This window comes from Rhyacophila brunnea, unplaced genomic scaffold (genome assembly GCF_057557595.1).
Source record: "Rhyacophila brunnea isolate RB1 unplaced genomic scaffold, BYU_Rbru_1.0 scaffold_17, whole genome shotgun sequence".
In the NCBI taxonomy this organism is placed as follows: Eukaryota; Metazoa; Arthropoda; class Insecta; order Trichoptera; family Rhyacophilidae; genus Rhyacophila; species Rhyacophila brunnea.
This window is the reverse complement of record NW_028232827.1, coordinates 13,624,276-13,651,217: the sequence shown is the minus strand read 5'-3', so window position 1 is coordinate 13,651,217 and position 26,942 is coordinate 13,624,276. Positions and strand designations below refer to the sequence as shown.

The 26,942-nt window shown below is 30.4% G+C and overlaps 1 protein-coding gene across 2 annotated transcripts in view; it reads right to left on the bottom strand.

The window, feature by feature from the left end:
* Positions 1 to 26,942, bottom strand: part of LOC147073712 (putative inorganic phosphate cotransporter) — a 48,867-nt gene that overhangs the window by 10,397 nt on the left and 11,528 nt on the right. The window contains exons 1-5 of one of the 2 annotated variants that reach the window (XM_085944324.1): positions 25,595 to 26,108; positions 22,928 to 23,064; positions 17,564 to 17,743; positions 7,413 to 7,551; positions 6,412 to 6,632 (exon numbers count right to left, since the gene is read on the bottom strand). In XM_085944324.1, coding sequence (XP_085800450.1) covers positions 6,412 to 6,632; positions 7,413 to 7,551; positions 17,564 to 17,743; positions 22,928 to 23,064; positions 25,595 to 25,712 — 795 coding nt within the window. In that variant the 5' untranslated portion in view covers positions 25,713 to 26,108. Of the gene's footprint in view, positions 1 to 6,411; positions 6,633 to 7,412; positions 7,552 to 17,563; positions 17,744 to 22,927; positions 23,065 to 25,594; positions 26,109 to 26,942 lie in introns of those variants that run through there. The other variant, XM_085944325.1, reaches the window with a different exon arrangement.

Here is a 26,942-nt window from a genome sequence, read left to right as displayed (position 1 = left end):
AAAGGATACAATTTAATGTATGAATTTATTTACAAAATAACCTTTAGCCACCTGGCAGCGAAGAATTAAAATTATGGAGGTGTAGGTAAATTTACAGACGCAATGACGTCAATTATTTACGTTGCATGACTTTGGACTCTTAAAAACGATACAGCGTTTTTATGCATACTTAATAGTGAATTATAAATACCTATGTCATGCATTATAATTATGCATTACTCAGATACTTCAGATTAAGATTCCTCTTAAAAAAACAACAAAAAGTAACTTCTTTAAAACTCTTTATAAGGTCCATATTTACACTTAACTAGGTCTTATCAAAAAGATGAGCGGAAACTAGATATCTTTGAAAGGAGGATATTTAGAAGGTTATTTGGAGCCGCATGCTATGAGGATGGTTTGTGAAAAGGAAGGTGTGACTATTCGTTTGTCGTCTAATGTGTGACAGTGGAGCGACCCTATTGGGTAGGCAATGTCTCAAAATAGAATGAAATCCAACCACTCAATAATATTCTCAGCGTTATCATAAATACAATACAAAAGGATGATCGGGATTCCAAGACTGTGGTAGTTGGAATATGTAGAAAGAGAGTGTATCTATATATGGCAGTAGTTCGGGCATGGCCCCCACAAAGGGGGGCTAACAGGGCTCTAGCCTGGGAGCCCGGGCTTAAGGAGGGCCCGGCGTGGCGGATCGACCAGCCAAGTGGGATAAACATACATCACAGAATTGTACTCATAGTAAAAAATGTCGGATGTGACGCTATTTCACTTCAAGCATACTAACATTTCAAAATATGTACTTGTGTGATGCAATTGTCGATTATTGTTTGTCGATATTCGACAACTCTACAATTCAAATGGGTGTATTAAAAATACAAAAAATCGCAGTAAAATACCCTAAATTTTACCTTGAACACTATTTGTGTTACACTACTTACTGTAGATCGTCAAACAGACTTTAATCTTAGCGATAGGTAGGGGGGTCCGCTGAAGATTCTAGCCTGGGGGCCCGCTTCAAGATGTGGGGGCCATGAGTTCGGGTTTGCAATTGACTGAGTGGGGTGGAGACATTGTCTGGAGGTGACGATGATTATTCAGATAAAATATACAATAGAATACTGTTATAATTCCGGAAAAAGGTATGTTTTTCAAAGTCAAAAACAATAAACTGTGTAATTTAGTATCTATGCAAAGTGTTGGAATGACAATAAATATGTCAGAAAATGAATATTTGTTTTCACCAACGAATGGAAAATGACAAAACACGCTCTAGCATTTAAATATTAGTTTATTTGTCTCCGTTTGTATATTTTAATATTACAAGTAAATTGATGATTTACAATGGATTTTATCTTCGTATAATAATTTAAATTTATATTTTGGCCGATTAATGTCATAAATCCCGGGTTCGAAACGGGTTTTTCAATGTGTGTTAGGACCCAAATTATGAGCCTCATAGAATGAATAAGTGGCTAACGTAAATTTCTCATAAAAAAAACGTTAACACAACGATCGAATATGGTAAAAATATAGAGCTATGTAATTTTCGTCTTGCCGACATTCTAAGTAAAAATAACAAAATGTAATAATAATTTGTTGCCTGGAAGTAATATCGTATCAAAATATATTATAAATTTAATAGTTTATTTAAAATTTTATGTAAATTACCTATAACAATACGAACAGAATAATGTGTACAAGTCTGCAATGTAACCGACTGCGAAATTCAGCAGTAATTTAAAGGGTCAATCGTGTATTTGCTATGGTTATCAAATAGCAGCTGAACAAAATGCATTATTTGTACATATTAAGATTGCATTTATATTATTATAGTATGCTGTATTTTGTATTCATAGCCAGTGGCGGTACGGCCGCCAACATTGTAGGGGCCAATAAACTGGAGGGCTTAACATTACTTCGTGGAAATCAATTTACATTCTCGCGAAACGATATGATTATAGTAATGAGAAGATAAACGGCGGGTAATAAGAAGCACTACAATGCCAAACGTAGAGAATATTAAATCACTTGCAACTAATTTAATAGTTATGTTATCTAATAAATCGAGGGCTTAGTGTCAAACAACACTATCTACAAAAGTGCAACTTTACAGGAGAGCCAAAAATCGTTATTTTAGATTCTTGTAACTCAACAAGGGAAATGTTTATTTAAAACCTAATGTTAATATTTTATAATTTATTGTGTATTGTACATTTATCCTGCTTATGATGATGTAAAAATGTATAGGGATAGTTTAAAAAAAATATGAAAACAAGAGTAGCATATGTAGTTAGCGTTAAACATTACTGACGATTTAATAAAAAATTAGAAAAGATTGACATAACGTTGTTTGACTATGATGTAGCCGTAAATGTAAAATAACGTTATCTCAAAAAAAAACACTTTTTTGTAGATAACGTTGTCTGACTTTAAGCACTCGAAATGAAATTTTAGCTTCAATTTTAGATAAACAGGCTCCCTCTATATTTAGGAGGGTTTCTTCTATGTTTTTGTCGGTATTTTTAAAAGTTTACGCATTCGCTCTTCTAAGCACATAATTATTATAAACTAAAGTTAATTATTTCACTAATTAAATATCTGATTTATAAATAAGAGATACTGTGGTAGTCAGTTTTAATAGTCTCATAACGAATGGCATTGATAATAAAACTAATGTATAAATAATAAATAAGAGGAAATTTTCCAATAATGATTGCCAACTATCGGATTTAAGCATTTACGGAATTTCTAATTAAAATGTCATTATAATACAATACCTACCTATAATATTGTGTCATGTAAGTATTGGCAAAAGAGATACAAATGTCACACTCCATAGTAGATCAACAAGTAATAACATTGAGGTATTATTATTTAAATTGTTATTGGGGGTAGGGGGGTTGTACGACTACTAATAGTGCAGATATGAATATAGAAGAATTACCTCGAAGATGATGAGCTAACGATAAATCAGTGACAAAAACTTCGTAATAGGCGATTCTACCTTAATTAACAAACTTTTAATGTTACATTCTATTACTGGCATATCCATGGCCCCCACATCATGAAGCGGGCCCCCCTGCCTATCGCTAAGGATAAAGGCAGTGTGACCCTCTAAGCGTTTTCCAAATGGTGTACGCGGTAAAATTAATGTGTATATTTAGCGTTTTATTTTTGTATATCGTCTCTGTTCTGGCAGAACACACTAACTGGAGAATACTAGTTTTGAGTAATTTGACTTTGAAGTTGTTAAAATGTTTGAAATAATGGTCTATCATGTGAGTTTATTAAGTAATCGTAAAAAGGATAACTTTAAAATAAAGACTGTTTATTTATTAAGAAGGTTTCCAGACGGTAAAGTTTGAAAACATGAAACTTTTGGTAGTAACTCAATATTTCATTTTTTCGAATTAGTGTCTTCTGCCAGAACAGTGACGATATATACCATCCATTTGAATTACGGAGTTGTCGAGTATTAAATACACAATTAAAAATTGTATTGTACAGCCACATAATTTAAAATAATAATATTATTATAAGGAAAATAGTGATTTTTTTACTATTAAAGCAAATTTTTGATGTGTGTTTATCTCACTTATCTGGTCGACTGGCCTTTTCGGGCCCCTCCTGAGCCCTATCAGCCCCCCCTTGTGGGAGCCATGGGCATATCTATACGTAATATGTTGTCATAGTTTAAGTAATATAATATCTATATTATCCCATTCGCTGCGGACCTTTTAATTAATATTTAATTACTTACCACATTTAAAAAAACATGATAATTATATCTAATGGCCACCTGATGGGCAACGCACCGGTTGCGTTGGACGCAGTGAATGGGTTGCAGATGCGCTGCATCGTATATTTACCACTAATAATACGTACGTAAATGTATACTGTTTTTGTATAGAATATTGTGCCATATATCGGTAAATTATCGTAACAGATCAGCAAATTCTACTAGAGTTCAAAGGCTTTTTATTGTCAGCCTTTAAGAAAATGCATAAAAAATTGATATTTTCAAAAAAAATCTACGCCGTTAAATAAAATTTAAGTAGGTAATTTAATATATTTTCAAATTTGAAATTTTGTATCTTGGTCTTGATCTTGATCTTGATCTATTATCTGAATTGTACGTTATTATTGCATATTGACATTAGTAAGAGTGATATCGAATTATTATTATTATCTTCCAAAGTCCACTATATTCAGGCCGTGACACGAAACTGTAAATTTTGATCGTAGTGCTAGTTATTGCTCATACTTCGAGTGCAATATTATAAACTTACTGTTTGTTGAAAATGACGATTGTTTTATATCGAACTACATGATATTACGTTATTTGACTGTATTACTGACTGGAATATACTGCGAATATGTTACTTTATTGCATCCGAAAATAATCAATATATATCACTACCATCGTAACTCGCAGTCGAGTCGCCCGGTCTGTCTATAGTTGGAAGTGGGAAGGAGGCAAAATAACACAATGCCGCTCTGGGCAAACTGAGCAAACTTGGATGCATTGAAACAATGTGAGTCGACAGCTGATGATGATAACGATAGTTCAGTTGCAATTACTGTTCCCTTAAATTAAATTAAATTAAAAATTAAATCAACGATTGCACTTGCCTTCTATGCAACTTATAAACGTGCCTAATGCTGTTAAAATATTGCAAAACTATTTTTTAAAACCGGTCTCTGTTACCTGCCAAAGTAAAATTAGTCCTGTTGCAATCCATAGGTACCTATGGGAGTGTCCGTGTGCATTGTGAAATTTTGTAACAAATACCTTAACATAATTAAATTTCAGGTTTTTATTAGTACATTAAAAGACGTAGATATACCGCAGTATTTATTGCTTTTAATAACTATCGAAGGATAATCGGGAAGTTATTGTATTTTTAAATTTCCAAATCGTTACAGTTTATCAAATCAAATCAAATCAAATTTATTTATTTTACATATAATGAACATAACAAATTATAAATTCAAAGCGTTCACGACATAACATAAAATAAGTGTTAATAATTAAAAAAAAATAAAAATACAGAGAAGTGTGAGTTAATAATACAACAAGTAATAAAATAATAAAATAAATAACAAAATAAAAGTAGATGGAAGCACACAGAGTGAACTTTGATAGACCCTATCTTAAAAACTTATAAAACAACGCCCACCTAAATTCACCCTCACGTAAGTGGAATATATCAATATCCGAAGCGATTTCATTAAACATGTAAACGTCCCATTGGCATTAAATTTGGTTAAAAAATCTATTATATAAAAAAATAAGCAAATTGAATAAACTGATAGGATAATAATATTATTTATTAAAATTAAGTACCCATAAAAGTGATTGATGATTCACACAATGCTGATTTATTATTTTGGTAATTTTTTGAATGTTATGTAATAATTTACTGAATTTAAATAATCTTACTGATATTAAATACCTAAGTAATTTAATAACACTTCACGTGACCTTGAATTATAAATAAAAAGCTTGTTTTTACATTATTTAGATATATGTGTTGCAAACTTTCCTCAGAATGCACATCGTTCCACAGTTTCTAGCAAAAAAGTTTTAATAATAAATTGCCGTATTAATTTGTTGTTAGCGCGATATTATTACTTTTGAGTTAGGTGCCTAATCGATTTTGATGATTGAATCCGAATAATATAATGTGCGACGTCTATTGAGGAGAGACCAAAACTGGACACATTATTTGTGATATCTGATGAAAATTAAAAGTTATTTTTCGATAACGATGAGTTTGAAACAAAGTAATGAAATGTTTGACAAATTATGAGAGTTATGCTATCGTCTAGCTACCTAATTAATAATCATTAATTGGACTGCCGTTTACGTAGTAAAACTCTATTGTAATGGTATTGAATAATTTGTTGACAGATATTTCAGGCTATAAAACTATTGACTATAACTGGTTTTGGAGATTCGAACAATCTTCGTACCATTTCGCTCTATTACGAGTTATGTACATCCAAAAACAGAAGAAGGTGTTTGATCCTCCAACACCGGTTATGGTTGATTGTTCCGAAGATAGGCTTATACCATGATACAGCTGTTAATATAAATAACTCAGATATTGTAAAATTAACAAAACACACTTTGTTTTTAAACCATTACCCAATATTCGGCTAGATTCTTGAAATAGAAAAGAAATTGGTTCAAATCCAAATTGAATAATAATTGGTATCACACGTTAGATGTTTTGTTTTTCTTGAATATTTATTCATCCCTTCCTTCATCCTTTTTCTTATCCCATTGAATATGTGCTGATGAAATCGATTATTTATTTGTAAGAAATTTATTGATACAATTTTATGTTTTCTCTGTAAGTCCATAATGATGTGCAGAAAACAAAATATAAATCGAATGCTTACCTTTTCTACGTTGACTTGTCCCAGCGATGACTGGATGTAAAGCTTTTCTTCGACGGAGATAGTCTTGTGTGTAGCAGGGCTGTCAGCTCCGAAGAGTTGGAGGACTCCAGCGAAAACCACACTAACTAGACCCATAGCGTAGAAGATGGATGGCCATCCGAAAGAACTGCTGGCCAGGAATCCGCAAGATGATAGTGATATGACCGTACCGAACTGTGCACCTGTTTATTAAAATGTCACATTAATGTCATGGATTTTAATTATCTTTTTAACAAATTAAAATACTTCGCTATAAATGTTGAAAGACTTCGCTAAGTCTGTCCCTCTGAAAGCACGCGCCTACTACAACGTCTGGCCGTTGCGACTTGACCGCAATATATCCACAAGATACCTTAGTTGAAGAAAGCCGGGAAGGCAGTTAGCGTGTGAGATTTGAACTTGGTAGGTATAGCGGTGTCAAATTGCAACGTTTATACGTTTTTATAGTTAAGCCATGGCTGTTTATTGTAGACGTCGGAAAACTGTAATCTATGTACATATAAAAAAATCTTTTTTCAAATCCAACAATCAGAAATTAAATTTATCTATAAAATTTATATAGGTACCTAATTTACACAAATAGTTAAGAACAATGCTCTGTGTAGAATTACAAAATGGTTAGGGAAGACTTTGTTATAAAAATAATATTAAAGTTATTCGAAATAAACTTTTTCTTTTAAGATGAAGTGGGAATCTTTAACATTATTTTTTATTTAAGTATATAAATATCTACTTACCTACTTCAGTTTTACTTGACACAAATTCAACAAATAAAAATATTTTCCCCAATGTAAATACGTTTAATATAACTTAATGGAAAGCTAGTCAGGTTTTGATTACGACGTCAATACCACGTACGATCTCGTAATCTTAAGATGGCGATATTTAGGTACTTGAGTAATTCGATATAGATATAAAGCGATCACTAAGTTAAATATAACTTCAAGCAAAATACAACTTACCTCCATAGACGTAGGTGCTGAATCTGGAACGTTCGCTGACTGGTGCCCACTTCCCGAGAAATGTGTGAAGAGCTGGTAAGAAGAAACCTTGTGCCAGACCTTGGATGACCCTGCATGCGCAGATTGCTTGCCAACCACCCTGAAAATAATAAAAAACGCCTTTAGCTTATGACGCGAATTCAATCGAGCAATAAGTATAACGTATATCGAATAACCATAAAGGAAATACACTGCGAATAAACATAAACGGGATTGCATTTTAAATTCTCTTATAATTTATTTGTTGTCGTTCTAACAATTCACAACTAAAATAGAATATACCATCGGCGTGCGGTAACTTTTGCTTGTAGGGATATTGTCTAAAAAAGCACATTTATAGCTAGTAGGTATTTACTACATTTACTACGTTTTGTAATTAATTAATTCTCCGAAAATGTCATATTAAGGTGTGTGGTCTTGGGGAGTAATAGTTGCGCTAAATTCTAAAAAAATATACATACGATTATTTACAATGTGTATATAACTACCTAGTAACTTTATCGAATATTTCTGCGAATGCGCTACAATTACACCATTCATGGACCGTACGCTACTGGAATATATCTACCTTATATTATTCTATATCTACTAAGCAGGGAACTCAGAAATAATGGGAACTGAAATACATAACGGGTAAGGCGATAGCAGGTAACCGACTCGACTAAGGAAGAACCGGGTTAAACTTACACATGTGTCAAGAATACGTTTGACGTCGAATACTGATAATTGATATCGGTTTATGCATTTACGCTCATTTAATGTGGGTGTATTACACACACTATTGCACTGCATAATGCTTGCTTAATTTTCGTAGGACACACACACATTGAAAACCCGACATCAACTTGCGGCTTATTGAATATAGCCTATCGGTATTATATTTATTATCAGTTCTGTGCAACTAAGTGTTTACCAATAGTCAATTCAATTTTAATTTTAATTTAAATAAGTCAAGCGAAGGAAAGATCTAAAATATGTTCAGGTACTATTTTACCAGAAGAGCTTTAATAACCAACATAATTTATTAAACAAGTATTTATTATTTTATACCTAGTGCTAAATTTAATATAAGTCATAGAAAAAAATGTATAAGAAACCTTTGAACCGTGGCAAACCCATCGCACTAAAAACAGTGGGGACGTTATTTAAAGGAAATATCCATGATTCGCATGGAAATTCATGGAAGTATTGTAGTCATTATCGGGGAATATGAATTATTTTTGATGTTATGTCATGAATTTAGGAAGCTATTCATTTTTTATTGAACGATTTTAATTTTATGTTATTTGAATATCGAATTGTAAAAAATATTATTATTATTAGTTATTATTATTTAAATTCTAATGGATTCAAGCTCTGTACTATTCCATTTAAGTTGGAATAGTACAGAGCTTGAATCCATTAGAATTTAAATTCAGATTCCATCAAGTACCTTCGGTCGAAAGTATTAATATTATTATTATTTATTTATTAATATAAATTATTATTAGTTATTTGAATATCGAATTGTATGAATTCGAATCGTTTTTTTTTACTAAATCGTAGTATTGATAATAATAATATAATATAGTAGATAATGAAAAATATTTATAATAATATGATTATAATTAACCTATAAAAAGATGGTTTATAAAACAGTATCGAAATAGCTTCACACAGTTCCGGTTTTATATTTTATCATAGACCGTGTGAACTTGAATATTTAAACTGTGTAATGTTACATAATAAAAAAAAACAGCTGACGGTGAAGTCACGAACTGGTTTTAAAGCTGAATATAATTTGTGGACAATAAAAGATATTTTAGAAACAATTTTTTGGTAATAATTATATACACCAGCTGGATTTATGGACAAGTTCCGGCAATATTTCAAAATTGATGTTATTTATTCAATTATTTTTCTTATGATTAATAATTATTTTAAGCAAAATTTTCGCATAGAATTTTATGCACAATTATCTTATAAAAATTACTTAGTGGGAAACATTAATCAAAAAACAATCTAACACCATAATCTAATAAGACTGATGGGGATACGTGCTGGATTTTAAATTTAAAATGCCATTTCAATATCATATAAGGTTATTGGTTTATAGAAAATTATACCATACCCTAAATAAACATAATTTATACGTATAACTCTACTATATTATCTCAACTCAGCGTCTGATTGACCCGGAAGGAAATCTATAGAAATCCCAGTAGGCAAATAAGACAATAAGTAGGTAAATAAAAAATGATAAAATAAAAATCACGGATGTCAAATTTGTAACTATTTAATTTTGGTCGTATCACGGCTCATGGTGACCTGTTGAATCAGAAACCGATGACCGTATACCATTGGTATTGAGAAAATAGATATGTAAGTAAATTAGTAATACAGTCATACCTATCATAATATAGTAATTGTCGTACCCACTATAACTTGCTCTAAAATAATTAATATATATTAAAATAGCTCTGCTCAGGTGTACACACAAGAGCGGGCTCGGACTCCCCCCAAAAATGGAATATTTATTCAATATTCGCGGATGACACAAACGGACACTGACGGTCCCAATAGGTATGACCACTAAGCCAAGCGCATTGAACACCCATAGATGTACCCACGTACCAGGTGTTTGACTCAAAGTGCGGAGTGCCTGGGTATGAGGAATGTACCAGGAAAAGTGTGGTATTCTGCGATTGAATCAACGAAAAGCTGTAAGTAGTAGGTGGGTAAGTGTGAAAGTAAGTGGCACTTGGTAGATTTTGTCAACCCCTTCTCTTCCCGCCGCCTTAAAAATCAATAAAATGCTCCCCCCAAAGCATTTTTTTGTGTGCGCGCCCGGCCCTGCTGGAGCAATAGCCATTGATGTTCCGATATAATGAAAAGTTTATCTATCAATATGATTAAATTTTGTATTATGTGATTATTTTTTTTCTCGTTTTTGTCTCTTTATACTATAGGGTGACTGTTTTGAATGTTGTTATTCACTAGTAGAGATGCGAAGGTCTACATATGAAACAGCATCTTTACTATTTGGTCATTATGCAGTTAGAATTATTTAAAATTAAATAAAGTATTACTTGTTGAATAATTATCACATTGCGTACAATTTATTACAATAATAAAGGTCAGACGTAGGCATTTATCACAACTAACCAGACACCACATAAATATTATAATACATGTTATCCTATGCAGATTTATTACTATAGTAAGGTTGTTATATTGACGTATGTCTAAGAGAATTTTGTTCATTAACAAATTATTAGTATCAGTCGGATTATCACAGCCCCGGGGCACAGGGCGTATCCCGTCCAAATTGAAAAGGTTCGAGACAATTTTATTATTGTCAACATTTATAAGGACGTGAACGTATGTTCAAATTGTTTCCAGGTTAACAAACGGCATTGAGATGCGTGATGATAGGTGTAAACCTGTTTTCAATAAGTTTTCTTGGACTTGAAACGAAAAATATGGCGGTCTAAATAATAAATTAATGATGCAGAAGACCTTCAATTAGAGAAAGAAGTCAAATTATTCATCATTTTGGTGGAATAATATCTAGATCAGATATCTAATTTATCAATCAGTATTGCCGCGTGAACAGTTAACTATTCACTGTCGGATTAAGGCCACTTCCAATCGTGGGTGATTTACAACAAACACATTAACACTGTCAAGTTGGATTCTCGTCTTGGCCTTTAATTTCCTTAAGGGTTTCATTTCCGTAATAGATTCAGTATGACACGAAAATAATAAAATAATGTTATTCGGTCCATGTGCTAGGTACCTTCCACTGGAGGAGATCAGTAGAAAACGTAAAAACACTTTCACAACAAGAATACTTCGTGCATTATTAAATTTGTGCATGCATGTGAAAGTTTTTGTGACAATTTTACTGTCGACAATAAATTTACGCATGTGTAAAGCACCTAATTATGCATAGAATAGTTTTATGTGATAATAATTGTATTGTATAGTATTATTTATAGCAAATTCTCGTAGGTATTTAAATATTTTTTACAAGTCATAGTAAACGTAGTATAAGGCTCCATGCTAGGCGTATATTTAAAGCCTATATTCTAAAAAAGACATTGTACAGTTAAAAAAAATAAACATAACTATCTTTCATCAGTATCTTTAAGTATTGAATTTAGAATAAATAAAAAATATGCGACAACGCCATCTGTCTTCGACTATTGTATTTATACGATTATTTTGTAAGGAATTCAGATTTATTTTGTATGACCGTCAGGTCCGAAATGTATGCAATACGGTAGGATCGAAAGGCGAAGCCTAAAACCATTGCGCCTAATATTATTGTAAATAGCTGCAACTTTGTCCATCATTAATAATAAGATAATTTTTATAGCATTCGATCACGTCATATAAATATAGATTGTTTTAAAAAATAAAAAATAATTTTATTTATTGATTTTTCGTGTGTATAGATAAATATATAGGAAAATTCATAATTTAAGCTCATCGCTCAGTCATCGCGTGAGTTATTGAAATTTCATTGATTTAGTGTGTCGTTGTCATTAGTGCGTACCTATTCATCATCTTCTCTTTTCCCGTAAGTATACAAGGCAAGTGTGCTATTTTTCAATGATCTCCACAGCCAACTTCTTTCCAAAAGTCACCCTTCGCCACTGCTATTAACCACAATATAACTTACATAATATAGTGTTAATAATAAGTGTGAGTAAGTATATTAATTTGTAGATGTAGCTAGCAACAATGCATACTTTTTTTTTTGATTTATACAACATTAAGTAAATGGAAATAGTGTTTTAAAACATCAAGTAATGCATGTTATAAAATTAATGTGAGGTAATAAAATAATGTTCCACGGTCAATACTTCATTATAATTAACGTATAATTTTCATGTCAAAAGTAGATGCCTCGATTATTTTTTTGCAGCTAGTAAATACACAGTGTTAAATGTCAAGAATGGAATTACTTAATACATTATTTCGAATGTCATAATCGACGTAATAGTAGTGAAAAAGTTCAATCTCGGAAGCTTCACCAAAAGCACGTGATATTTTTTATAACGTTTTTTTTTATAAAGAATATTTCGTGCTACGATAAAAGGTCATAGGAATGTCTAGGAAGGGAATTTATTACCGGAAACTCATAAAATTAATAACGATCTGTAAATGTCATATCGATTGATATTGTAAATAAAACTAAACAAAACAGTACAGTATAAATATAATAAGATAAACATGAATCAACGTGTGATGTTGTTGTGTGTACAAATAAATGTTTTGTTTCCGACATTATTGGATAGGTTGTTAACAATTATTAGTGACGAATGAATATACGGAAGTTTTCGTTGACATGTTGCATAAGATAACAACTCGAGTTGTTTGCCATTAACATATAATATATATATATATATATATATATACGTATAAAGCACGAGACAACCTTGCATCTTTAATATATATATATATATTATATTATATTATACTGTACCTCCTCGGGGAGTATAATAATTGTTTGATAATAATATAATCAATGCTTGGCTAATACTATTATTTATTATAAATTCAAGCCTTGAAATTAATCTCAATCACTTTTGGTTCTTCTAAGAAACTATGAAATATTTATTTAGTCCTATATTTTTGTAAAATATTTCTGTAGCCTTACTTAGAATTGTTTATTACAAAATGCGATAAACAATAAATATTATTTCTATCGGAGTTAATGAATTTATAAATAGGTTTCGCTCTTGTCAATTAGCTGTAGCCTTCCATAAGCCTTCTTTGATTTTTGATTTCCGTATTTTTGGAGCTTCGAAATGAAAAAAATAAATAAGTACAGTGATTAGTAAAAAAGGTACTTACTGATTTAAAAAAAAAATATTCCATAGGAAATCGAATTGATGGGATTTGGAAATAAGCGTGTGAATCATTTTTATTACAACAAATCGAATTTAATAATAAAATTGTAATATAAAAATATTTAAAATAATAAAAAAACCAATATTATTAATATGTCGATTTAATATAAAAATAATAAGTATATAAGAAAGAATTTTAATGAAAAAATAAATATGTATGATTTGTACACGTGCATGGATTTACTGGCACCAATAGTGTGTAAATTAAACTATCATGAAAAATTATAATCGACCATATTGTACTATTATAAGTCACATCTGGATAAAATCTTCAAAATTGATTAGCTTAATACCAATTTATCACACTAGCAGCCAGTTTGAACTGCAGTGACTATATATGGCAGCATTATTTGTTCAGAGGTTGTCCACTCACCGAGACATATTATAGACCATTTAATCAGCTTGGCGACCTCTATTGCGACCATCCTTCTTATCTATTGGTTTACTTTGTGATGTTTCCGCGTTGTATAATTTAAGTAAATTTCGATCATAGTACATACTAGTAACTAGATAATGCTTATACTTCGAAATGCAATAATATGGTAAATTGTTTATATAAACGGATGATTGCTGCATATTAAAATACATGCAAATGAAAATATGCGTTTACTGCGAACAAGTTACTTTATAGCATTCGAAGTTATTCAATAGCTTGCGCTACTATCGGAACCCAATGCTTACGGGCCGCACAAAATTGTGTTTTTGCTAATTACTTTTCAAATGAAAATTAACACGTTAATTACAAAATTAATTAAAAGGGCCCGTAAGCATTGTGTTAAGTGCCGCGTCCTAACTATAAACGATCATGCACATTTCCATGCAACATTATGCTACATAGGTACTAATAGTTTTTTGGATTTCTTCCACCAATATTCCATGTTTCACATACGTACGTGAGTATACATTGCTTAATTATTTTACGCATTAGGCAGAGTACCTACCGATATGAATGAAATTAGGAATCTCACTCGGGGGCTTCGGGTTTGATTTTAGTGACGTCACAGTATATTTATGTGGTTTTCTCAAAACTTGGGTGGTTATGCGATTGTTTCGCTCCTACTAACGCACTATAATCCTGTAATTGGGCCTAATGGCCATTTCTGATAAATATTATATACATATATATATTTATATAAATACATAAATATATATGTACCATTCAGCAGATGATTGATTTAAGCCGATTATGGCGATGATTATAATATATTATTATATATTTAGAGCGAATACATACTGTTGTGAATACACAAAAGAAACGTTGTAAAATAGTTTTGAAACTCAATTTTAATGAACAAATAACGATTGCTGAATTATTAAATTGACATAATCCGCATTATCAAAATGAGATAATTTTCGAGAAAGTATCATTATTAATATTTAGTGGAGTCATAAAATACACTTGACTGGGGCTTGCGTTATGTTTTGGTATTACTCCTTTCAAATATATTTGCTAACAGTATTATTAAATTTGATAGTATCCTGTTAAATAGATCCTATTCCGTTTACAAAATAATGTACTAAATACTTGGTCCAGTTTAAGTCAACTTAAAACTGGTTCATTCAATTTCATCATCACTTCACGCCGTAGCTCTATAAATGCCAGAATTATTTACATCCTAGTATCTCAAACAAGCAAAACTATACCTTTATTTATTGTGTTAAAAGCAGTCTATAATTATTTACCTATACCTACTTAATAATTTTTAGATATTAGATTTTATTATAATATTATTAGTCAGAATATAAAACTAACGTTTTGGACTGACTTAATTTTAACTAGATGACATAATATAATTTCTTTTATTCAATTAATAATTCACTAGATTTTGAGAATGTAACGTTCAATATTATTGAACATACATAACTTGAAAACACTTCAGATATATATATATATGTATATATCTACACACTAGAAAAAAATCATATTTGAAAAAAAATACGATGATTGGCGGGTTTGAACCTGTATAACCACTGGTATCGCGCCAACTGTGCATTAACCAATTATGCTATGAGCCTCCTATTCAACTACGACAGTTTAAACTATTTGGTCATACACGAAATGCTTATCAAATTGCTTTATTATTGACTATTGGTTTTTGTGTATTAAATCAAGAAGTATTAATTGCCTTAATTATTAAACGACGCCCGGCTCTCGCCAAATATTTTAGTTATAACGTCTACATGAACTTGCTAACATACATTTGGCATAGACGTTACGATTTAAGCCAGCAAAAAAACAAGAACTTACAATTAAAAAAAATCTATGTATTAATAATAAAGCGATTTTACATAAGTATTCGTTTTACCCCCAAAAAATCGGTTAATTTTATATTATCACCAATTTCAAAATGTCAATGATAGGGATCGAAATTTCGAATCACGGGTTTGAAAACTGGGATTACAATGCCTGGTTGGGCACTATGACACGATGTGTATAAAAAATATTTATGTGTTTAATTGCTGAATAAAACGAGTATTGTCAAAGCATTAACACGCCTAAGCTTCAAGATAAAACTATTATTACAACACGATTAGGTAATAAAATATTTTAGTTTAAACTTGAGATGAATATACCTATCCTACGACGTATTTTTTTGCTAAGATTTCAATTTACATAATAGTTCTATAAATATTTAGAGATAATATTGATGTAAGTTTACTATGTAGGCTTATAATATTAGATCAGGCTTGTTTTTTGGATTGATTTTGGATTTGGATTTCTAGGATAAATTGACTGTGGGGCACCAGCAACGGATCGGCTTCACCTCTCACAGCATTCGTCAGAAAGCTGAGTCTGTGTTAGTGGAAACCCATATAAATAGTCGATACCCTTAATTTGCTTCGTCCATCTCCGTGTCCGGAAACTTGTACGTATGCAGTTGTAGCACACTTCACCGTGAAATAAATGTTGTATCGGAAATATATGGCCGTATATTAAAGACCGTCCAACCTCTTTGGGTCGTGTAGTACTGGCATAAAATTTATGTTTTAATAAAATAGGGCTCTTGTCAGTTTACACTTTACAGGAAGCCAGCTAGCAGCAAACAAAATTTGAAAATAGCCGATATACTGGATTATTTGTTAGGTAAGGGTAGGTTTTCATTCTTGAATTTTGTCAAAATCAGCTATGACAATTGAATTAATGTTAATATTGAATCTAATAAAATTGGAGACCATAATTATTGTATACGGTCACCTCTTTCCGATAAAATAAGCTCACGGCGAACTGTGCCACGGTGAAATGTTTTACGTACAATTTACATATAACCGTCCATATCTGTTTCGTCATCTTCTATTACTAGCATACAATTTGAGTGCCTGACGCAAGCAAACGGAGAACTTGCTGACGATGGACTCGATTGTACATTTGGTCGCCTATTCCTTTCTTTTAGCTCCACTGTTTTTAGTATTGGAGATGCGTTATAGACAGCCACCGTTCCATTATATAGAGTCTCTGGATTGGTTCAATTTGTGGTAGGTATGTCCAAAATAAATCTTTCGGAGCCAACTCCACATTTCGAAAGCATCAATTTCTATCTGCTACCTTGCCCTTAGGATCCATGACTCAACACTGTTCGTTAATAAATGGAGAATAATAATATTACATAGTAGAATAGAATAATATTTGGGTAAGTATAAATAACTAGAAAAAGTACCAGGTGGCCGTACCACCTGTCAACATTTTTGGACCTAGTTTAATTATTGTGCAACAATAATGTCATTTACAACTTTCTAAATTTTCCGATATGCTATTACTGTCAATCTATTGTGAGAGTGTCCTATCATTCGTTATCTTTCACGATCCGATTAAAATAAAACGATTCCTTTATTTACGTGTCAGTTTATTTTTCAAATTTAGAATTTGCGTTTACCCTTTTCAAAATGTCTTCCCCAATCTCTCTTTCTCCTACACATCTCGATGATTTAGTGCAAATATTTTGTATATCCAGACGCATGAAAAATCGACATAGGTACTTATTATGTATTTGATTAACACATTTTTTCTCAAATACATATTCTATTTGAACGTACAATATTTTTACAGCATAAAGACACGATCAGACGAACGTTTTGTGTATGTTAACTCAATTTAGACAAAAACTGGACATACAATATCTTTGCACAAAGCCATCGATGTTTTCTCTCATGCCTTACAGACAGACAAATAGATAAATCAAGACAATTATTGTGTAATAGTGTTATTTTTCTCACCACGTGCGCTGCCCAAGGTATCAGGATACTAGAGAGGCCATTGATGACGGTGGCGGCCACTAAAAGCTTTTTCCCGCCATACGCGTGCGCCAGTTGACCTGCCGGAAGTTGCATGAGGGTGTATCCCCACAGGAAGGAGCTGAGAATGATATCCTGTGTTTGTTTGTCCCATTCGAAAATCTGAAAAAAGAACATTTACATTAACGTTAGCTTAATTGAAATTACGAAACAAATTGCGTAGCTATTTGACATCTAGTGTGTAAGGTCAAAAAGATAAGTGAAAATTTGCAATCTTACAAGAAAAATAAATATACCTAACCGTAACTTTGTTATTATGGAATAACCCTTGCTGACAAAAATAGGAAGACTGAATATGATCATTAATTTATGCAATCTAACTCCGTCAATAACTAAAATCCGATAAAACCACCTTTTATTAATTTAATTATGTTTTTTGTTCAAAACTAAAATATATAAACACGATTTGTGAATGTAGAATACTGTAATGTAAAATCTAACGTATATAAATACTTGACAGCAACTAACTGTATTATTGTTTATATTCTTTTGAGTGAATGAAATTTTATTTTTAAAAATTGCATTTCTCTTCAGTGGACAAAGTGTGCTGACAAAATGCCTATAGTTTTTATTCATCGGTGCCACTGTTAATTTATAATAATATTAAACATTGAATGACATCGATTAGAAAAGTAATATGTAGGTACATTAAAGGGTGGCAGTGAAAAATCATTATAATGGAGTTTTACCACGTAAACACCAGTTCAATAAATAATAACGAAATAGTATGTAGCTCATAATAAGATGCTATCCTTAAACGAATTCATGATATTTTTTTTTCGTTTTTTATTAATAATTGTAAGTTTATCTTTGATTATTTTTACGTTTTTAGATTTTTAGATAGACGTATTTATCAATAAAATGTCTCAAATTACAAGCTTCATATTTTTCCGCTAAGTATCTCTTGTAGGCAATTATGCCAGCATTCGCCTTGACCCTAAACATATATTATTGTGCATGATAGATTATAACATGTTATAATCTAAAGTAGGTTCGCTAAAAGATGGAGCTATTGCAAAGATTAATGATTTGACAAACGCTAGGTACCTATCTTAATTAATAATTCCTAACACATTGGATTTAGTTAAACTTACAACTCGAGAAACAATAATTGAGATTTCTAGCCTGCACTCCACTGTTGGGTGTATTTTGTAACACAGTGAAGTAGAATAATAATAAAATAATAACGACTTGTCATAATTATAACACGACCATGTCTTTGTTATTGATTGCAAATTTCAAAATAGTTCTTTAGAGACTTTTGCTAGTCATTTAATTATTATATTATTACAATAGCGCTTGGTGTATAGTTTAAGATTTCTTGTGCTAAAATATGCCATTTCATGATATGACGGAATCTTGTAATGGATATAAATACCCCTTTGACAATATATTATAATGGTATAAAGTTAGATATTACATAATATAGACAACGTGTTACACGTAGTGTCAATTTTGACAATATGCCCAATCTACAAAATTAATTAACGTTACAGAATAGTCAAAGAACAAAATATTTATTCTATGTGAAACTGAATGCTGTTTTTTTATCAATTGCATTTTTTTGTAATTATTTTAGTTTCACTAAATCTTCATCTTAACCATTTATTGCTTGGTGTTGCCTTTCAGCAACACACCGTATTATTTTTTATATTTTTTGTGTGAAAGAAATTTTATTTAAAAACTTTCAGTTCTCTACATTGAACAAAGTGTGCTGACAAAATTTAATTTACAGGTGTCACTGTTAGTTTATAATAATATTAAGGGGGGACATGCTCGTCGAAGGTCAAAATTGAGATTTTATTGTATTTTCAAACCATGATCCTGGACACTCCTTAAACGTTGTAGATAATCTATTTATATAATTTTGAAGCCTTATTATCCTTTATAGTTATTTTAAACATTTGATGACTGCATAAAGTATTTTTGTTACATAAAATAGTATTCTTTTAAACCTCTCGCTCTAATGTTTTAGAATAAAGTCATATTTCGGTACATAACTGTGCAGTGGTGTTAAGATTTTTTACGTTTATTAATTTTTAAACGCATTTATGAAACCATATGTATAATTTATTACGAGATAATTTTTGTAAAATATTCACGATAAAAAATTATAGTGATAATTAGGGATTCCAATCCCGGGATCCCGAATTCCGGGATCCCGGGATCCCGAGCTATTTTCGATACCTATGAATCCCGGGATTGATAAACATAATCCCGGGATTTCGGGATTGATTTTTTTATCAATTTTTATAGAACATAAAATAAAAGCAAAAATATAACAGAAAAATACTTATAATAAAAAATAACTACATTAGAAATAAGCTGAGTTGAGTGAAGTTTGATTTATACCCATGTGTAAGTTGCCGATTTATTTTATTTTTTCACATACTTTATTAAAAATGAGAAAGATTGAAAAAAAACAATGCTTCGCACTTTAAACAAAGTAATTCCACCATGATCTCATACGTTTTACGGCAGTTTCATATTTGGCTGACGAATTAGATTTATGAAGCGGAAAGGCCATAAGTACGCCATGATTATTTGCTTTACTATTCTAAATCTCGCTAATCCATTCGATTAGTCTTTACTATCAGAAACAGCAATCTCATATTAAATTCACATTATTATTTATATTACAATATTATTTACTCCATTAAACTTATGTATTTCCAAGATTGAACGTATACAATATTAAAAATAAATGTCTTAAATAGTATAAATTATACTAGATTTATTTTTGACCGATTTTATCAATGTTATTTGTGAATATAAAATTTTTATATTAACAATGGAAAAAATGTCAATCGCGGGACCAGTCCCGGGATTCCGGGATTATCAAATTGTAATCCCGAAATCCCGGGATCAGAATTTTGGCTCGGGATTGGATTCCCTAGTGATAATCTCCGTGATCCCAAATTTGACAAGAATTAGGCATTTTATTATTCAAAAAATCGGCAAGATTAACACATTTAAAGATAATTCTAAAGATACTTATTATAAGCTATGTCTTTGACCATTCAAGTGTGATAAACATCTTATGAATAATGATTGCTTTATAATAATTATTGACCTAAGAATAAGGTAGTGTTTTTTTTAAATACGCCATTTCTTTTGTCATTCCCCAGTGGTTAAGCTACAACATACGGCCGTAGCCATAAATTGACAAACTATAATTAAAGTAGGGAGTAAAATGATATTGACGCGCGTGTTTAAACATGTAGCGTTTAAAAAAAAATAAAAAAAAATTCGGTTAGGTACATGTTCAAACACGCGCGTTAACATAATTTTAATCCCTACTTTAAATATAGTTTGTCAATTTATGGCTACGTATATTATACTACTTATATTATAATATAAAGTAGATGAAATGCATATTAACTGAAATATTATATAATTTAAGATCCTGTGTAATCTAACTTGGTATCACTACAAGGCCATCCATAAATAAATACATTAATAGTATTTTGAGAAGATTTATTATTGGTAATAAATTAATATAAAAAAATTATATAATAACCACATGTCAATTAAAAATGTCTATAAATAAAATTGTTATGTAATCGATGGAAAAAATGATGCTTCAGAATAAAAAAGCATAGTAACGCACCCATTCACTAACATGCTAAGCGCTATTAAATATTCTAATTTAATTTTCAAAAAAATATTTAATTTTTGATGTTTTTTTTTTGTTGCTTAGTTATAAAATATTACATAATAATTTATTATATACTTCACGCTATATTCTATAGAAATCATCTAGTCACACAAATTAGCAGAGTAATAATCGCAAAAAGACAATCGTTTCAAAAAATAAATTGCAAATTCTCCAAGGCCTCTCTACCAAAATATTCTTCCTGATAGTTGAAAAGGTTCCCCCAATAGCCTCGACCATAATCGTAATATACATTATATCACATTTTGATTAAAATTAATGTAAAAAAATATTTTTGTATGTTTTGTTTGGAGATTTGTATTTGACAGTATATTATTATTACCTAAAATTAGTGATGTAATTCTATCGCTAAATTTCCTGCATTCCTATTTTCACATCATTAAAATCGTTAACGTCTATTTCAATTCGAGTTTTCATGCGTTTATAATAAATAATATACAACATTTCAGTAGAGGACATCTAGTGACGTGTAACGACACATGCAATCTAATATAATTTACAGACAATTTCATTAATCAAGATGTACCTAACTAAAATATAAAACTAATAATTAAAGAAAAAATATTTTATATATAAAAGTAACGATGGTTAAAGGCATTCATTTTATTACTATACATTATTATTTTATAGTTATTTCACCATTAAAATATCTTTTGGTAAGCTCTCTTGAATGTACTACAGAGATTTTTGAAAACTGTATTTAAGAAACATCGATTTTTTTTATGATTTAAAAATACAGTTAACTTTTTTATTATTTTTGTAAATTTTTATTTACTCATTACCACTTACTTGTCACAATTTTGTAAATACGTTTCAATACATAACATGTTTGATTTTATTAAATTTATAGAACGTATAAACGATTAGTTATTACCAACATTGTTCATTCGGGGGTTATAGGTTCGATCCCGGTAGGGTCACCATATAATAATTTAGTATGTAATTTTCTCAAAGCCTAGGTGTTAGATTGTTTCAATACACTACTGTTATTGGGTTTCATGGCCTGTTATAGTGTTAGAAAAGCAAAATAAATTATATTAGTATAAAAATGCTAGGACAAGTATGAATGGCATATAAAATTTAGAGCAGTTAAGAAAACATTTTTGAAAGACAAATTACCAAAATTATGTTGGATGAAAAACAATATGTTTATTTATCTTGAATATAAAATTGGCATACTTTACAGTTTTTCAAACAAAAATATTATCGATAGTGGAATTTTGAATAATTTCTAAGTAAAATAATTTTATCATTTTACGGTAATTTTTGAAATACAATATGAAACAGATTTATAATATTAAATAAATAGAGTACTCGTACTATAAATACTGTGTTATACTAGAAGATCCATTATCGTGTCTTATAGTGAGGATGTAGCGCGCTTATTTGACCAACTGAACGAGTCATTTATTTGCTTTTATTCACCAATCAAAGACAATGATTCACGAACTTTTATTAGTTTCCAAAATTAACCGAGAAGCCTTAACCAAATGTGGCAACTCTACTATCAATGGCGGAGAATCTTTGTTTTATAACATAATACAGAATAATACAGAAATAGTTAATTAATATTACGTTATAGTGTTATTACATAATGGGTATTATTTCACCTCAACGTCTTCATTCTGATTGTAGAGATCTGTCATGGCGACAATTCCCACGCTCAAGGCCACGCCGACTGCCTCACTGATGGCCATAGCGGCAAACAGAAGCAAGGCTTGAATGTGTCGCGTGCCGAGACGCAGGTCTGCAAAAACAATAAACACAATACATTAGTTTTCCGTAAAGATTACAGTATATTATAAAAGATAAAATAACAGACTGAGTTTGACTGCGTGTAATGCCCTTAATAATCAGTGGCGCAGTAAGAAATCTTGGGCCCCATGCAAAAAATCACTATAAATAAATGACTATTACCATAATTGAAAAAAAAACACAATATGGCTGGATGTCCCGTACTGCTTCATATGAGAGAAATTGGTGTGGGAATTTCACTACCTAACAAATATAATTACTTATTCGAATTTTAAAATTTTTATTTCAATATTATTATCAAATCATATCACTATTTTGTAAATAGGTTATTTGTATAAAATGTACCTTGTACATCCTGTAACGATAACGACAGTGAATTTAAGGCTAGAATCGGTGTGTAACGAAATAGTTTAATTCAAAAATCGAATTAGGCGTGATAAAAGTTATTACATCGACTTTTTGATGTTAGTATATGATTAGCAGGCCATTATTGTGTATCTATAGTGTGTGATGCTTTTTGATAGATTCCAAAGATGTTAAATAAAATTAATCTTCCTTCTATAGAAATGGCGCCGGATTGTATGAAATTGAAGCAAAAAAAGGTCACTGGTACAGGTATGAAATTAGGTACGACTTTGCATTGCAAGCTCATTTGAAGAAGACTTCAGACTTCTATTATGACATTTATTTGCCAATTTACAGGAAGTATAAAAAGACAATCCATCACGATGAGTAGCATAGATAAGTAGCTAATAATACTACACTTCGGAATTAATATTAATTAATTCACAACGAACATAAAAATATGGCAGCTATTGCGTATGTTAGAAAATAGGAATACCAACTGAACGATGTTAATATTTGTCAAATTTACTAACATAACCATGCTTTGCTAAATAATTTCAAATGTCATAACAGAAATACGTATAAGGTTCGAACGTTTTTTTATTATGTGTGTTAAATACTCCATAATATATAATTTAAATTAACTATAAGTATTTTATTATTTTTTAAAGGTTTTCAAATATGTGTTATGTTTAAAACTACCTTTTTATGAGTAAATAAATATACACTCCAATATAAATAACGTTTTATGAATACCGTTCGGAAAGTAAAGTTAACGGAATCACATTTGAATCCGCCTAACACAACGATAAATATTTCAAAGTATTACGCAACCCGAAAGCAATATAAATTATAAAAATTATGTGTTACATCGTGGCCGGTCACACGCGAAAAATACACTCTGATCTGTTTTTCCAAACGCGCCAAAAGAAGTATAACTTCAAAAGTACACAATAATATTCCAATGACTGATCGATGATTTATAATATAAACTGAATAATAATGTCTTGCCTATGTTAACTTTTGGTCGACACAACATGAGTATTGAAGACCCGAAACGATAAAGAACTTATCAACAAACGATAGTATTTTAGGCCAATTTTGAATACTAACTATTAAGACACAATATCCGAAATCGAAAATGTAGAACACATTTTGTAATTATAATATATTTGACAACACCGTCGTAGCATCACATTATTTTTTTTATCGTATTTACACAAGATAAAATGCTCATTAATAGTAAGTCAAACAGTTTGTTGGTTTTACGCTAATAAATAGATAATATACACGGCAAGTGGATTAGACGCGTGCATTACATTACTGGAATACTCATTAATATTTGTTGGTACATTTGAACTAAGTAAGTAACATAGTGATTATTATATTATTACTATGCTTGTATATCCAATGCCAGTAATGGAAAACCAGCGCGGTGTAATGAAGAAACCATAGGGCGTCTCTTGAATGTATCTCTCTCCACACACCGACAGAGCCTTGATTCGCCGGTCTTTATGAGTGATTCATTCAAATAGTAAAGACTTATTTACGCGAATCCAAACTTTTAAATTACTTTCTACTTTGTCGTAAGGCAATAGTAATTATCATACTTAATATTACGCTTAAACTAATCTATGTAATTTACCATATTATACGACGGTGCTATAGTTATTCAGACGTACATACATATTTGATAATGAAACGTTAATTACTGTATAATTATATAATATGACGACAGTCTGAATATAAATATAATTGGAAATATAAAATTATCTATACGACGTATGATTGATAATAATTATAGTATTATAAATTATGTATCGGCTCAAGGGACAACTGACAGTTTATGTTGAAATTTTTCTTGCGGTATCTCTGGCATGATACAACTGCTCGGACACCATACATATTTGTTTACTACTACTACTACTACTACTACTACTACATACTAGTTTATATAGATGACCTGGCTTAGTAAGTTGCTCCTGCGACACTTGACACATTCTCTAAGCAGGCATTATTTACTATTATTGAAAAAAATTAAAAAAAACATTCGTAATTATTGTAGAAATTATAAGGGTTTATATTTCTGTAGTGACATATATGGAAAAAAATATATATGGAAAAGTTATTCATTAATTTAAAAAAAAATATAGTTGTAGAAAATATAAAACACTTACAACTGCGATTTTTTCTATCACTTGCAGGGTGAAATTTTTTTATGAAATCATCCCCATTGATTTCTTCATAACCGTGTCGCCTCTTAAAACTACGCGAGCAAAATATTAAAAATGTCATATTTAAAAAATAATATAAGACTAGATACTATTTAATTAAAATCTACGTAGTATATTACAACGGTTATATTTAACACTACTCAAGTATATTTTTATATTGAAAATATTCATTTATTAACAAATTATATTGAAAACTTTTTAAATTATACAACACGGACTTTCTTTTTCTATAAACAGAGTGTGATAATTCTCGTATTTAATTTAAATATTAAAATATTATGTCACTGTTTTATTTTTTATTTACTACTTCACAACTTTCGTTTTCAAAACACGAACATAAAAACACTTTAAAACTTTGCGAAATAATAATATAAAATACTTCAAAAGCACTCCCTTGGGCTGCTTTGGACAGTGTAACAAAATATTCTAAACTGACCGATTTCACCGTTTCATCAACTCATTTATGAGCCGAGAAGAGGACAAACTTTGTTTCTCGATTATTTATTTATCTATAGATATTTTTGTTTATCCAGACTTACACGGGTTCTCCAACATTTTGATATCAGCGTATAAACCCAACGGGAAAAATAATATTTACAATTAAATGATTAATATTAATTATCAGTTACTTATTAAAACAACAAAATTGAAATAAGCACAGTATATGTTTGAGCGTAGAGCTGCAGAATTGTGCGTGTGGCAAAATTGTGGCATAAAATGGTGATAAAAATATTAAGTTTTATTACTAAAAATTATCTCAAATTACTTGAAAAGATTTGAGTTAGCTTGGGTGGTTCAATTTTTTTAAAACTATGTACAATAATATGTAATTAATAAAAAATATGGTAAATATTTTATTTACGGAAATTAACAAGATTAAAAATTTTAATATTAATATTTTAATTATTGGAATAATAACATAATAATATATTAGTAAAAATTGATAATAATATGGTGTATTTTAATCTGTGTTTGAATCGAAAGTATAGAACTGCTACATAAAATATCTTGAGTACCTATGTATTCTGTAATTATACCAATATTATAATATATACCATAATTAATGATTTTTTACAAATTATTTTAAAGCAATAAGATTCTAAACTATCCATTTTGATGTCTTATGTAATGATTTTATTGAAATAACTAGGGGGGATCTGTCTGAACCCAATCACCCACCGACCTCTTACCTTCCTTTCACTACACGCGCATTAATGCAAAGTTACATTATCTCGAAATGTAGATTGACAATGCCGTGTTAACGACGATTCTATTGGTGAAGGTTTCCAAT